Source organism: Alosa sapidissima, chromosome 6 (assembly GCF_018492685.1).
Source record: "Alosa sapidissima isolate fAloSap1 chromosome 6, fAloSap1.pri, whole genome shotgun sequence".
Taxonomy (NCBI): domain Eukaryota; kingdom Metazoa; phylum Chordata; class Actinopteri; order Clupeiformes; family Clupeidae; genus Alosa; species Alosa sapidissima.
In genome coordinates, this window is record NC_055962.1 from 28,397,850 (window position 1) to 28,410,648 (window position 12,799).

At 41.7% G+C, this 12,799-nt stretch overlaps 1 protein-coding gene across 2 annotated transcripts; it reads left to right on the plus strand.

Annotated features, from left to right (window-relative positions):
- The first annotated feature begins 1,261 nt into the window (after window positions 1-1,261).
- rmdn3 (regulator of microtubule dynamics 3) lies at window positions 1,262-12,751 on the plus strand. Of its 2 annotated transcripts, XM_042096307.1 has the most exons (12): window positions 1,272-2,311; window positions 2,581-2,770; window positions 2,949-3,095; window positions 4,215-4,557; window positions 5,544-5,646; window positions 6,191-6,251; window positions 6,345-6,420; window positions 6,821-6,898; window positions 10,152-10,250; window positions 10,464-10,517; window positions 11,262-11,342; window positions 11,527-12,751. In XM_042096307.1, the coding sequence occupies exons 1-12, from the start codon at window positions 2,092-2,094 to the stop codon at window positions 11,611-11,613; spliced, it is 1,539 nt and encodes a 512-aa protein (XP_041952241.1). In that variant the 5' UTR covers window positions 1,272-2,091; the 3' UTR covers window positions 11,614-12,751. The 2 variants fall into 2 exon arrangements, with proteins under 2 accessions (XP_041952242.1, XP_041952241.1); XM_042096308.1 differs by lacking the exons at window positions 11,262-11,342; window positions 11,527-12,751 and adding an exon at window positions 11,151-11,238 and having other exon boundaries at window positions 1,262-2,311.
- The last annotated feature ends 48 nt before the right edge of the window (window positions 12,752-12,799 follow it).

Sequence of the window (12,799 nt, forward strand, 5' to 3'; positions counted from 1 at the left end):
GCCTGGCTAGATACACCTTTTTGTCTAAGCTTTTAAAGCCCACATGCAAAAGAAAAGGTTGTACAGTCTGTAAGAATATCTTTGCACATACCTAAAACACATTTCCTCTTGTCTTAAAGGAGAATTCCGGTGTGATATTGACCTAAAGTGTATCGAAACATGATACCGAGTGTGAACGTATGTCTCATAGCCCATCTCGGCTTGTCCCCTGCACTCCAAAATCTGGCGCTAGTTAGCCGATGCTACCAACATCTTTTTCAATAGTGGTGCTTCGGCATCGGGCTAGCCATGCAAATAAATAACTGTTTTACACCCATTTACTAGGCTCAATGTATCTCCACACTTCATTGGTAGACTTCCGAGGGCCCTGACATTTAAAACGAGACATTGAGAACTTTGAAAAAGCACTGGTAGTTTACTTACAAGACGATTTGTACAGACAGTATCTTCACGAAGTTTAGCGTTTGCAGCCATCTTGAATTTAGTCACGATAAGTCGAGCAACGAGTAAGAATGAACAGCTATGATAAGGGATCAGATTCCAAAAATAATTCAGTGGAAATGCATGGATTCCAGTTGCTGCTACTGGAAGAAACTGGAATCCATGCATTTCCACTGAATTATTTTTGGAATCTGATCCCTTATCATACCTGTTCATTCTTACTCGTTGCTCGACTTATCGTGACTAAATTCAAGATGGCTGCAAACGTTAAACTTCGTGAAGATACTGTCTGTATAAATCGTCTTGTAAGTAAACTACCAGTGCTTTTTCAAAGTTCTCAATGTCTCGTTTTAAATGTCAGGGCCCTAGGAAGTCTACCAATGAAGTGTGGAGATACATTGAGCCTCGTAAATGGGTGTAAAACAGTGATTTATTTGCATGGCTAGCCCGATGCCGAAGCACCACTACTGAAAAAGTTGTTGGTAGCATCGGCTAACTAGCGCCAGATTTTGGAGTGCAGGGGACAAGTCGAGATGGGCTATGAGACATACGTTCACACTCGGTATCATGTTTCAATACACTTTAGGTCAATATCACACCGGAATTCTCCTTTAAAGATATCATCTTTAATATCCTCACTCAATTTAAAGAGACTGAAGCCCAAAGCACACTCAATGAACAATATTCAGACATTTTTAACTAAAGTTCTGTGTGGTGAATTAGGCTACAATGTATTCTTTTTTGTGTGTGTGAGTTGGCACATATCAGTGCAACATTGTATTATTTTCTTACATTGTTGCAGAATGTAGTAGAATGCTCCACATCGCTGGCGCATTGAAGTTTCCCAACGGAAGTTTTATATTGTAACACATTTCATGTTTTCGTTCTCATCCTCCTTGGCAGATGTGTAGCTAGCTGTCACAGAGAGACGACATGAGGGAGATAGTGAAAAACAAACTGCGCCGTAAAAACGTCCATGTGAGATCCAGGCAAGTCTGAACTATACTCTCAAGAATTAATTCGATTAGGATATGACATTTAATCTGCCAGTGACTAACATCACTTAGGCATGTCATCGTCGCGTGCAAGTGCAAGCGTGCGTGCGTGATGTCTATCTATGTTACTGATATCTCGTTAGCTGATTAATACAGATGAACTGTTAACGTTATTGCTTTGTATTTGCCATTTTATGCAAATACACTCACCAGGTAGGTTTGCTTGTTTTTTCTACTTTGTTAGACCGTATATTAAACGAAACAAAAATCGTTTGATATAGTCCCAACGCTGGTATTAGCTAGCCGATTAGCCAAGAAGCGGTCAGTTTCGCTTTCTTTTAGGATTTCGGAGTGACAAATTGCAGGAGTTGTTTACTTGGTAGGCTACGCTGGTAAACCTGGAACGAGCGTAAACGCAGACATGAAAAGGAATGTTTTCACGTAGGAGTTGTAGCATTTAGGCATGACACTGAGTTGCAGTGTGCTTAATCTGGCTGTAAACGAGAACTTCTTATCTTGAAAAAACCCCCATTATGAAATCAATATTAAACGTGGAATATCGTCACTATATATCAGATAAGATATAGTTTAACAGTGTCTTGACTGGGTGCTCTTGTGCAGTGTCCCTTCTGGTAGACTGTAAGAAGAAGCGGTAATGTTAGCAAGTGGCATCATGAATACATTCGGGAAAAATGGATTAATTGGTCTCGGTATCGGAGCTACAGCTGGCGCTGGTGTAGTCGGATTTCTTATTTACAAGGAAGTTTCCAGAAAAAGAAACGAGGATCCAGAGGCGTCTCAGGCGAGCCCCTCTACCATAATAGCATGCACAGATGATGTGGACAGATTACACGCGCCTGCTCTTGACTTGCAAGGTAAGAAGCGGGTCAGGTACACTTTACTAAAATCACAAGCAAGTTTGATCAATCTCTAAGTTTATGCCATACTGTTTATATTTCCCACAAATGACTGGTCTCGTTGGACTCTCCCATGGGATGGAACAGCATGTACTATGTACACCTATAAAATTACCTGTTTAATACTCAGATGATGAGGATGCTGAATGGACATTCAGCAGGAATAATAACGAATGGACTTCTCCTACATGTGACGCGACCACATTGTTTTGCATGTGTTGTGTTAGATATGCCATCAGAGGTGGCAGCGCTGGGCTCGGCCCTCCAGGGCCTGCAGGGTCTCTCCCCGGAGCAGCAGGTGGAGTTGAAGAACCGCCTGGACGATGTGCTCATGTGCGTGACGGGCCTCAGGAGCGAGGTGTCTGAGCTACGGAGCGGCCTGCAGGACATCGCACAGAAGATCATCGAGGATGTGAAGTGAGTGTGACTCACTGAGACTCAAGTGTCTTGTTCACCTGCCTATTAACGGCTGACTGTTGAGCCTTATTAGCTGCGTGAAATGCTGGTATGTTGTTGTAGTGTGTGTTAGTTGTTGTAGTGTGTGTTAGTTGTCCTTGTGGTTTGACCGTCTGACATGACCACTGCGCCCCATCAGGAAGGGTTTGGAGGAGAGCCAGCGGGCCCGACGCAGACGCCACCTTGTCCCGCGGGAGCGGACCGACTCCATGAGCTCCAGCTCCATCTACTTCAGTGCCAGCGCTGGCCCAGCCAGCACATACGGAGGAACGGAGAGCGAGGCCGGGTAAGAAAAGGGGTAGTAACTGGGTCAAGTAGGAGAGAACAAGGCTGGGTAAGGAAGGGGCAGTAACTCCGCCTGTATGGAGGAAGGGGGGGGGAGACTGGGTAAGGGGGAGGGGGCATTAACTGGGTAAAATCATCTCTACATAACCACCATGGTGATTATGTAAAGATGATTTCTAATGATATAGATAGATAGATAGATAGATAGATAGATACTTTATTGATCCCCAAGGGGAAATTCAAGGTCTCAGTAGCATACAGACATCACACACAACATTCACTAACAGCAGAAAAAGTAATTAAAAGTATATAATATAAAAAACACAACAAGCAATAAGGACAGTAGAAGATAAAGAATATACTAAAATACAAATTATACTAAATAACACTAAATCTAAATTAAGTCTAAAACAGTAACCACATAGTGGGTGATTTAGCATGAGACGCTTGCAATGACTGAGGCAGGGACTGAGCCTGTGATTCTTTGTGCATTGTAAGGTGCTCTGTGAGAGTGAGTGTCATGGTGATGGTGCAAATGAGTAAGTCCAACAGTGCAACAGTGCAAGAATAAGTCTAGAGACCAGCATAAAATAAATATGGACATATAAGAGAGTAGGCAAGGTAATATAAAAAAACTATATATATATATATATATAACTAATATGTGCTAATATAGCACACAAACAGTGAAGTAGTAAGACAGTGGTAAAAAGTCACTAGTGGACAGACAGTACACAAACATGGAGAGGGTCGAGAGGCAGACAGACTATGCAGAGAAGTCTATCTCTCCTCCTCCCTTAGGTGAACCATTGAACAGTTCAATGGTCCTGGGGACAAATTACTTCCTCAGTCTATCTGTTGTAACCATATGTCCATTGTCAAAGTTTATGGGATGATTATTATGAAGATACATATTCAAGCTTGTTTCGCATTTATTAAATAGCTTTGCAGAATTGACTGACCTCCATGAAGTGAGTAGTCAAAAGTGGAACAGTTCTTAAAGGCATCTGTAGAAATACCTCACGAGGCAAGATCTTGAAACAGTTGAAGGAATCACTTTTGAGACACATGGGAAATGATATGGGTGAACATACTTGATTCCTGTCTTTGTTTATTCCAGGTATTCCACTGCCTATGCAGAATCAGACTACACAGACCGTGAAACAGACCGCGAGACGGACAAGGAGGGCGACAGGGAGGACAAAGAGTCCGACGAAGAGGATGACGAGGATCGCAGCGTTGCCACCGTGCTCACCCTTCGCCAGGAGGACTCCCAGGCCGAGGAAGAGGACGAGGAAGACGCGGACCGAGAGTGGCCCACCATGGCAACCATGGTGACCATGGTGACGGACGTGCCCAGCGCCGAGCTGGCACTGCTTCTGTCCCAGAGCGACCTGCTGCATGAGGGAGACAGCGGAGCGAAGAAGGACGGCTTCAACCTGCTCCACACCAACAAGCTTCTGGTGAGCATCTCTGTCAGAATCTAGCAGCAAGTCAAGTCAAGTTTATTTATATAACTGTTAGTGCATTTCATGCACAGAAGTCATTCAATGTGCTTTACATAAAGCAGCAGCAGCAACAACAGTCATTTGATGCCGGTATTAAAGGTCACGGTACTCTGTGATTCTGGCAAAAGGTTGTTGTTAATTGCGCTCAACACCCAATTAAATGACACCCCTCCCTTCATGTTGATTTGCTGAAAAAATGCGTCTCTTGTGCTTAGACACTTTGTGTTCCCATTTACAGAACCAGGACTGTGTACAAATATCAAAGTCATCTGACAAAAAGTGTGTTGGGATTATAATACCTTATTATACGGCTCTTCACAATGCAAGTAGAATGCTCCATTGACTTGAATGGGATTTCCGAAAGTTCTAGCGGTCATTATTTCTTGAGAAAGGACCTCTGAAAACAAGAATGACCGCTGTCAATGGCAACGGAGTTTGTGCTTGGAACTTCATTCAAAAGTGAAAGCAGACGGTTGATCAGCTGTGTTCTAAAGAATGTTTGATTCAAGTTCAGCGTGTGTTGTGAACTATTTGTTTCTCAGCAAAAGCCACGACGAAACGGTAACAAATAAGTGTGAAGAGACATATCATGGAGTTTATTTTTTCGTTTTGGCAAGTAGCCGTATAATAAGCGGGATAATGTATAGAACGCCGGTCATCATGGGAAAATAAGTCCCTTCAGGGCGAAACAAGAAACAAGTCCGGTTCGCCCTGTCGGGACTTATTTTCCCCATAATGACCGGCGTTCTATACATTATCCCTTACATATTGCACCTTACATATAGAGTGAACAGGATATGTAAAAAGTGTATCAAATTGACTTGACAGTGTGTAGTGCAGTCTAGCCTTCTTCCTCTGCACATATAATGTAATTATGTAACTGTCTCTGCAGTAGCCACTTAGCTTTTCCTCCATGTCATTGTGCTGGTTTGTGATTTCAGTATTCTGACAGCACAGAGTTCCTGTGGCGACTGGCACGCGCCTACAATGACATGTATGAGATCACTGAGGACAAGGAGGAGAAGAAGTCTTACGCTGAGCAAGGTGAGAAGGAAAAAAACATGGGTGATCACGGACATGCACCCAGAGTGTTGCGCTGCAGCTGGCTGGCTGTGTTCGCTGCTGGAACTAGCAACTCGAGCTGGGGGCGGGGGGTGACCCCGAGAAACAGAGATCTAACGTAAGTGAAAAATAGCAGGATTCTAAAGTACCAGCACAGTCATGGCACAGATGCTGTTGTGTTAGTGGGACGTGACATTAACACAGGACATTAGCGCTACCAGAGTCATGCCTCTCCAGTTGACTTAGCAGAGCACATTTGCTAAACAAATGTTCTGTCCTCAACTGGAAATGTTATCAAAAATTAGAAGAACGGTCAGAATTTCCATAGCAGTTATGATATCAACTGTGTCAAGAAAAAAAACCCCACAAGCTTGAAATACAGTGGCTTTGTTTAATGAAATGAGGGAAACCCTCAATATGTGAGTCATATGTGGTCATCGGTCACTAGGTAAACATGTGCCTCTGTTTACAAGAGGGGCAACCTCTCTGGCACTCTCTCACTCAAACTCTGATCCTCTCCCTTCAGGCCGCGACGAGGCTGAGGCGGCGCTGAACAGAAATGGCCTGAACGCCGAATGCCATAAATGGTGAGTGAGCCAGAGTTGAGAATCCTGTGAACTCCGGTCCTGTGTGTGTGTGTTTTGTCCTCTTCTGATCACTTGTGTTCATCCTTTCTGTAGGTTTGCCGTCCTCACCGGCCTCAACTCACAGTATGAGAGCATGCACGGCAAACTCAAAAGCAGTCACATCCTCAAGGTAAGCTGGCGGACGCTCGATGGTGTTTTATGCCCCCAACGTCGTCTTCCAGGCAGCGCTGCCACTACTGACTTAAAGGCACCTAATCTTAAACCTAACCCCAAACCCTAACCCTAACCTTAACCCATGCCTAACCCTAGTGCCTTCCAGGCAGCGCTGCCTTGAAGACAACGTTGGGGGCATAAAACGCCAAGAAACGCTGGCGGACAGACAGTGTATGAGCAACCATCCTAAGCATCATTCCTACAGCATTTTTGTTAATGAATTAAGAAAAAAGAATAAAATTTGATTCTGTTTTTCAATGTCATAACATATCTATCCCCCTGAGTTCATCTGAAAACATTTTATTTCATAACAGTCTCGTATAATGGCTATAATGAACTCACTCTGACTGTTGCAGGAGCATCTAGATAGAGCCATCGCACTGAGGGACGATGACCCACTCTGTTTCTATTTGCTGGGCCGCTGGTGCTACGAGGTAGGCCTGGAAACTCGCCAGGGCTCAAGGGAACCTTAGATCATTCCCAAATGAGATTTGCCGTAGTTTGTCAGAGCACTAACCACAGGGGATTAACACAACACTGATAAATGATAGTCTCAGTAGGAACAGGTAGCAGGTGGAGACGCTTGATCTTGTTCCTTGACTGGATTGATACATGATGAAAAGAGGCAATAATTCTTTGATCTAAAGCCATGAAGCATGGGTGTGGTTCAATAGTTTCAGTAGGAACAGGTAGCAGGTGGAGATACTATAATAATGATCTTGTTCCTTGACTGGATTGATACATGATAAAAAAAAAAAAGGCCAATAAAGGGTCATTCACACCAAGAACGATAACTATAACCATAATGATAAAAGCATCCACACTGACCAACGATAAACAAAGTCTCTAATGAATGTGACGGTTAACATTCGATGTGTTCTGATTGGGGGCAATTCCATGCAAAGGTCATCCTTACCATGGAAAAAAAAAGTTGTGCATACGCAAATAGAACTGTTGTTAAAATCTTCATTTAGGTATATATTTTATTGTTTGTAACTGATCTGATTGAATTTGATGGAAAATGACACTCTTTTTACAACATAAATATGGTGTGCAACCATACAGAAACAACTTATTTACATGGTAATATTATACATATTTCAAAAGAGGATAAATGGACCCAATGTTCAAACAAATTGTGTCATTTGACAAATTCCAGATTGATAAGGGAATGGTAGAGCAATGTCTATGCTCAGCTTGCCTTTAAGAGCACAACTCCTTACATTTGTAAGGCTTTTGTTTTTAAGTCAGCAAGTTCCATGGCCATGTCACATCCATAACGTTTTATAGGAAAAGTTTATGCTACACATACAGTGTTGATGCGACAATGTCCATTGTGTCTGTGCAAAGCTGATTTATATCAATGTAAAGTGTGATGACCAAATTGTGCCCCTTTCTTACTTTTAAAACCTTTAATGGTGCGTTATGGATGTGACGTTATGGATGTTACACAATGTGAATTTACAAGACTGGGGACTTTATTATACCTCAAAGCCGTTAAAACGTCTGTTCTGGTGGCATGTCAGTTTCAACACATTTCAACTTAGTGTTCACAACTGACATTTCAAAGATTATTAGGTTGATCAAAACCACAGGGAGGCCTTGCCTAACCATTAGCAAAACAAACATAATATTAAAATACCTCCAGTGATTAGCCTAGCCATAGCCTATTTTCAAGTGGCCTAATAACGAAAATCTGAGCGATTATCTTCCTGTAACTGTCATACTAATGTTGTACAGTAACTGGATTATCGTGTTAGCTGATGAAGATGGCTGACTTTGCAGCTAGAGTTAACATAGCAACCTCCTTCTGTTGCAGATCTGTTCAGCCTGTCGTTCACGTCTGCTTAACACAGTTAATTTTAAATGTGACGCGATATGACAGCATTTGAAGTGTCAGGTCCTCTGTAGCTAATACCCACAGAGTAACATGAGTAAGGGCAGCAATAAACTAGATGTACCGCATAGCGGTACAAAATATGACCGCCTCTCAGTCCTGCATATTCTCTTCGCAAAAATAAATCATGCTTGTCAATTTGTCTCCATCTCCTACTCCTGCAACTCATGTGCATGTAAATGAGTGTGCATATGTGAGTTTGCTTTTGTTTATAAGTGTGTGTCTGTGTGTGTGCATGTGCGTGTGTGTGTGTGTGTGTGTGCGCGTATGTGTTTGCATGCCCACATGCGTATGCGTGCCTGTGTGTGTGTGTTTATGTGTCTGCATTCATGTGGGTGGGTGTGTGTGTGTGTGTGTGTGTGTGTGTGTGTGTGTGTGTGTGTGTGTGCTTGCCTGTCTGTATGTGTTTATGTGTGTGTGTGTGCTTGCCTGTCTGTATGTAAGACAAAATCTAAGCAAATAGCCAAACACTGCTCTGTGTCAGCCATCATAGGCAGTCTGCATGTATGGAGAAGGCGGTGCCATCTCTACCCCTGATAATATGTATTTATCCACTGATTTAGCTGATCATATGTATTTATACACTGATTTAGCTGATAATGTGTATTTATCCTGATTTACCTGTAAAGTTGTAAGCACTTGCACAGTGTTTGTGTTGCTGTGTGAGACACAAATGGGCTCTTTAATAATATTTGGAATGCTGTGTTGTTGTAATCAGTATTGGTCATCCCAAATAAATGAATTATATGTGCGACTGTGTGTGTGTGTGTGTGTGTGTGCGTGTGTGTGCGTGTGTGCACGTGCGCGTGCATGTACTTTATGTGTGCAAATCACAAATGAGTGGGTATGGGTTAGGTTCATGCGGGCTCTTGAGACTAACATACCATAAATATTTTGTCATCTTGGGTGCAACGGTTCAGGTAGGGCTAGTTATTTAGGGGAGTGGCCACCAAGTTTCATGTTCCCTGGTGTTTCAGTAACCCGGGAATCACTGACCAAAATTGATGACGGTAAAAGAAAAAAATTAATTTCTTTTTTATATTTTAAATGACTTGTTGTCCTGATTCTTCCTGTGGATCTTAGTGGGCACTGAGGAAGCAATAATTTCATCGCTAGTTTTTCATGATTACCATTTCAGTTGTTTCATATCAAAATTCACTACCTAATTATGTGTTTTATGTAGTTTGTCGAGGACTGGTTCAGACACGTCACATCCATAACGTGAAAGTCACATCCATAACGCCAGTTTTTCCTACATAATGCATTACGAAAATGACGCATAGTTTCAAAAACACACTTTTTGTGTTCATTCAAGTCTCCTTCATGGTACATATATCATAGTTTCGGCAGTTTCCTTTAAAAATTCAGAGTTTGTAGAAAACCTGTAATCTCTCACAAAAGTGTGTCCATTTCATGTTACATCCATAACGCTGATAAAATGCCTTGTATTCTTAGGATGAAATTGATTATATGAAATTTGAGGATTTCTCAGTATTCAGAGGACAGAGGTTGCATTAAAAGTTGTGCAAATTAATTCACTGATACTAATGTTGCCCCCACTTTAAGGCATTTTGTTTACCAATATGAGTCCAATTGTCACATCCATAACGCTGGAACTGCCCTTGGCTATTAGCTTTTTATTGCTCTGAAAGTATTGTTATAGTTTATGTGTGTACGTCGTCATTCATATTCACGAGAATGATATTTGTTTATAGTTATCGTTCTTAATGTGAATGAGCCTTAATTCTTTTCAACTAAAGCCATGAGGCTGGTGTGTGCTTCACCTCCAGGTGTCTATGCTTGGTTGGCTGGAGAAGAAGGCTGCTGCAGCGCTGTATGAGTCCCCACCTTCGTCCACCGTCCACGAGGCTCTGGAGCACTTCCTCAAGGTAAGTCACCATCATCATCATCACCACCACCACCCCAGCACTGAGAAACACTCACACTCCTGTTTATATCAAAACACAATTGTTTTTCAAGATGGGAATACAACTTTTAGGCAGGAGTGTAATGGCTTTAGTGATAAACCGGAAAGTCTTATCTGACGAAGACAAATGTGTTGGGTAAGATTGAGCAGTCTTGTCTGTGTTTTGTCTTTGCAGGCAGAAGAGCTTAGCCCTGGCTTCTCCAAGACTGTGAGGGTTTACATTGCCAAGGTAATGCCAGCATTTATATGAGGGATCATCAGTTCTGCAAGAGGTTTTCAAATCTGATAACCATTATCACACAGTACGTCATGGACAAGCCTAGTCTTGAGGCACGTTTATGTTTTCTGTGGCGAACCTGCCTGCGAGCACAGATTCACTGTGTTCATTGTGGTTTTGCATTCCATTGAATTCAGAATATCCTAACAGGCCCTGTGAAGCTTTCCAAAACCTGATTCATTTAAGCACCTTATAAAAGTGATGTGGCACATCAACTGGTCCTCCCATCCAGCACATGCTGTTGGATACCGTTGTGGTTTGGGTTTCAAGTTACCTAAACCATTGCCTTGCAGCTTGTTCTTTGGCAGGTTGAAAAAACTGGACAAACAGGCTCTCCTTTAGAGAGACATTTTAGACTACAATAACAGTAGTGAATTCCTCTGAGAAAAGCCACTTTCTCTCATCCTGCTTCTACCTCCCCGCTTTAAACTGGTTTTCTTCTTGGTGAAAGGCAGATTTACTTTGGGGGGTTGGAACTGGTCACTGTCCTCTCAGTTAGTGCCACCTACTGGCCAAATTGAAATACACGCCTCAACGTGTAACTTTAAATCTTCTCTCAAAATCTGTTCACTGTGGTTTGAGTAGTGTCACAAGGAGTTTGACTCGTCAGAGTTTTTAAAAAAAGGTTTATAATAAAATAAAGGCTTTTTAACCTTTGAGAATTGAGAGTGCCTTGAAATTCCCTGTTTTTCTTAGTGTCACAAGGAGCTTGGGAACACTTCAGAGGCCAGCAATTGGGCCCGACTGGCTATCCAGATGCCTAGTGTGACCAGTGAGGTGAGCCGTTTCTCTGAGCATTCTGCCCCTTGCTATCTAAACAGAAATGTTATTCCGTCTGTAGTGAGGAACACAAGTGGCTTTGTTCTCCTTGTCGTTTTCAAAACGGCAGAAATCGCATTCTAACTTGACTATCTTGAGCTAATAGAAAGGGTTTAAATTCAAGATTCTATGATTCACACAGGAGACTGGCAACTCTACTCTTGAGGAGGAACTGAAGGCTTTGATTGACACACCATCAGATCTGTCTCCATCGAATGGGGATTTCTAGACTGCCATGTCTTCCTTCAACACCTGCACAAATATGGCTATACAAATGAAGCACTAAAGACTGCCTGCCCTAGCAGTCCCTATTCCATTACATAGATGACCATGTGTGGTGTTGTGTCCAATGTGGTTGAAAGTGCAAACATTTCAGGATCGAGTCATGTTGATTCTGCACTGATAAACTGATCCAGTAATTTGGTCGTTTTGTCAACTGTGTAACACCTTTTGAGGTGCATTTAGTTGTAGTCTCCAAGCACTCTTTGCTAGGGATGAAGTAAGACATGAGTGTAAAATGCCGTCTTATTAGTTTGCACCCCTCCCCCTCCCTCCCCAAGAATTTTATATACGGTTTTTATTTCAATTAAGTCTAAATCTGTTTTAATAAATTAGTTTTTAAAGTGCTTAATTGGTACACAAGAATATAAAAACAAATGATCATAATCAAGTTCATGGTGTCATACAGTGACAGAGTTTAACGTTGCAAGTTAATGCATATCAATCTGGACTAAGCACCCTCCAAATGTTTATGGTGTCATTCAGTGTGCTTTAACGTTGCAAGTTAATTCATATCAATCTGGACTAACCACCCTCCAAACGCTAAGGCAGTATTTAATTCTCAATGTGTTGGTGTTGTGAAGGCTATTAAATAGAAATTAACTTTGTTTAGAATGTCATGCTCATTTGACATCCCAAACAGCAAATTTTGTGAACGTTTTTTTTTTTTGTAATCTACCCTGATTAAGCAGTACATGATTTAATTCTTATGATTCTATATTTGTGTGTGAAAATAGCTCTCCACTTAGTTTTGGAATCAGTGCATGTCTTTATGCTTTATGTTATGGGACTTCAGACATTATACAGAGATCAAACACCAAGTCCAGAAATATCTTTTTAACAGCAGAAGAGGCTTAAGTATGTTTGTCCTCGCCTTTGGCATATGTAATTTTATTTATTATTTTATTTTTTTACAAAGATTAAAAATTATATTTAAAGTCAGTACTATGCTACATGCCTGTTTCAAGGACTCACATGAACATTCCATGCAAAGCTGTTTACTCTGTGTTAGACCACTGCACTGTATACTTTTAGTTTAAATAAATCACTCGTATTTATTAAAGGTTGACTTTATTTGAATCTGTAAATCTTATTTCTTTTGTTTTGCTTTTGGCTTTCTCAGTTCAGCACCAAAT

Excerpts from the sequence above, each read along its gene's own strand:
- rmdn3 (XM_042096307.1), top strand. The coding sequence starts at position 2,092 with ATGTTAGCAAGTGGCATCATGAATACATTCGGGAAAAATGGATTAATT. Across the intron at positions 6,899-10,151 it reads TGGGCCGCTGGTGCTACGAG|GTGTCTATGCTTGGTTGGCT; the intron begins GTAGGCCTGGAA and ends CTTCACCTCCAG. Across the intron at positions 10,251-10,463 it reads CTCTGGAGCACTTCCTCAAG|GCAGAAGAGCTTAGCCCTGG; the intron begins GTAAGTCACCAT and ends TTGTCTTTGCAG.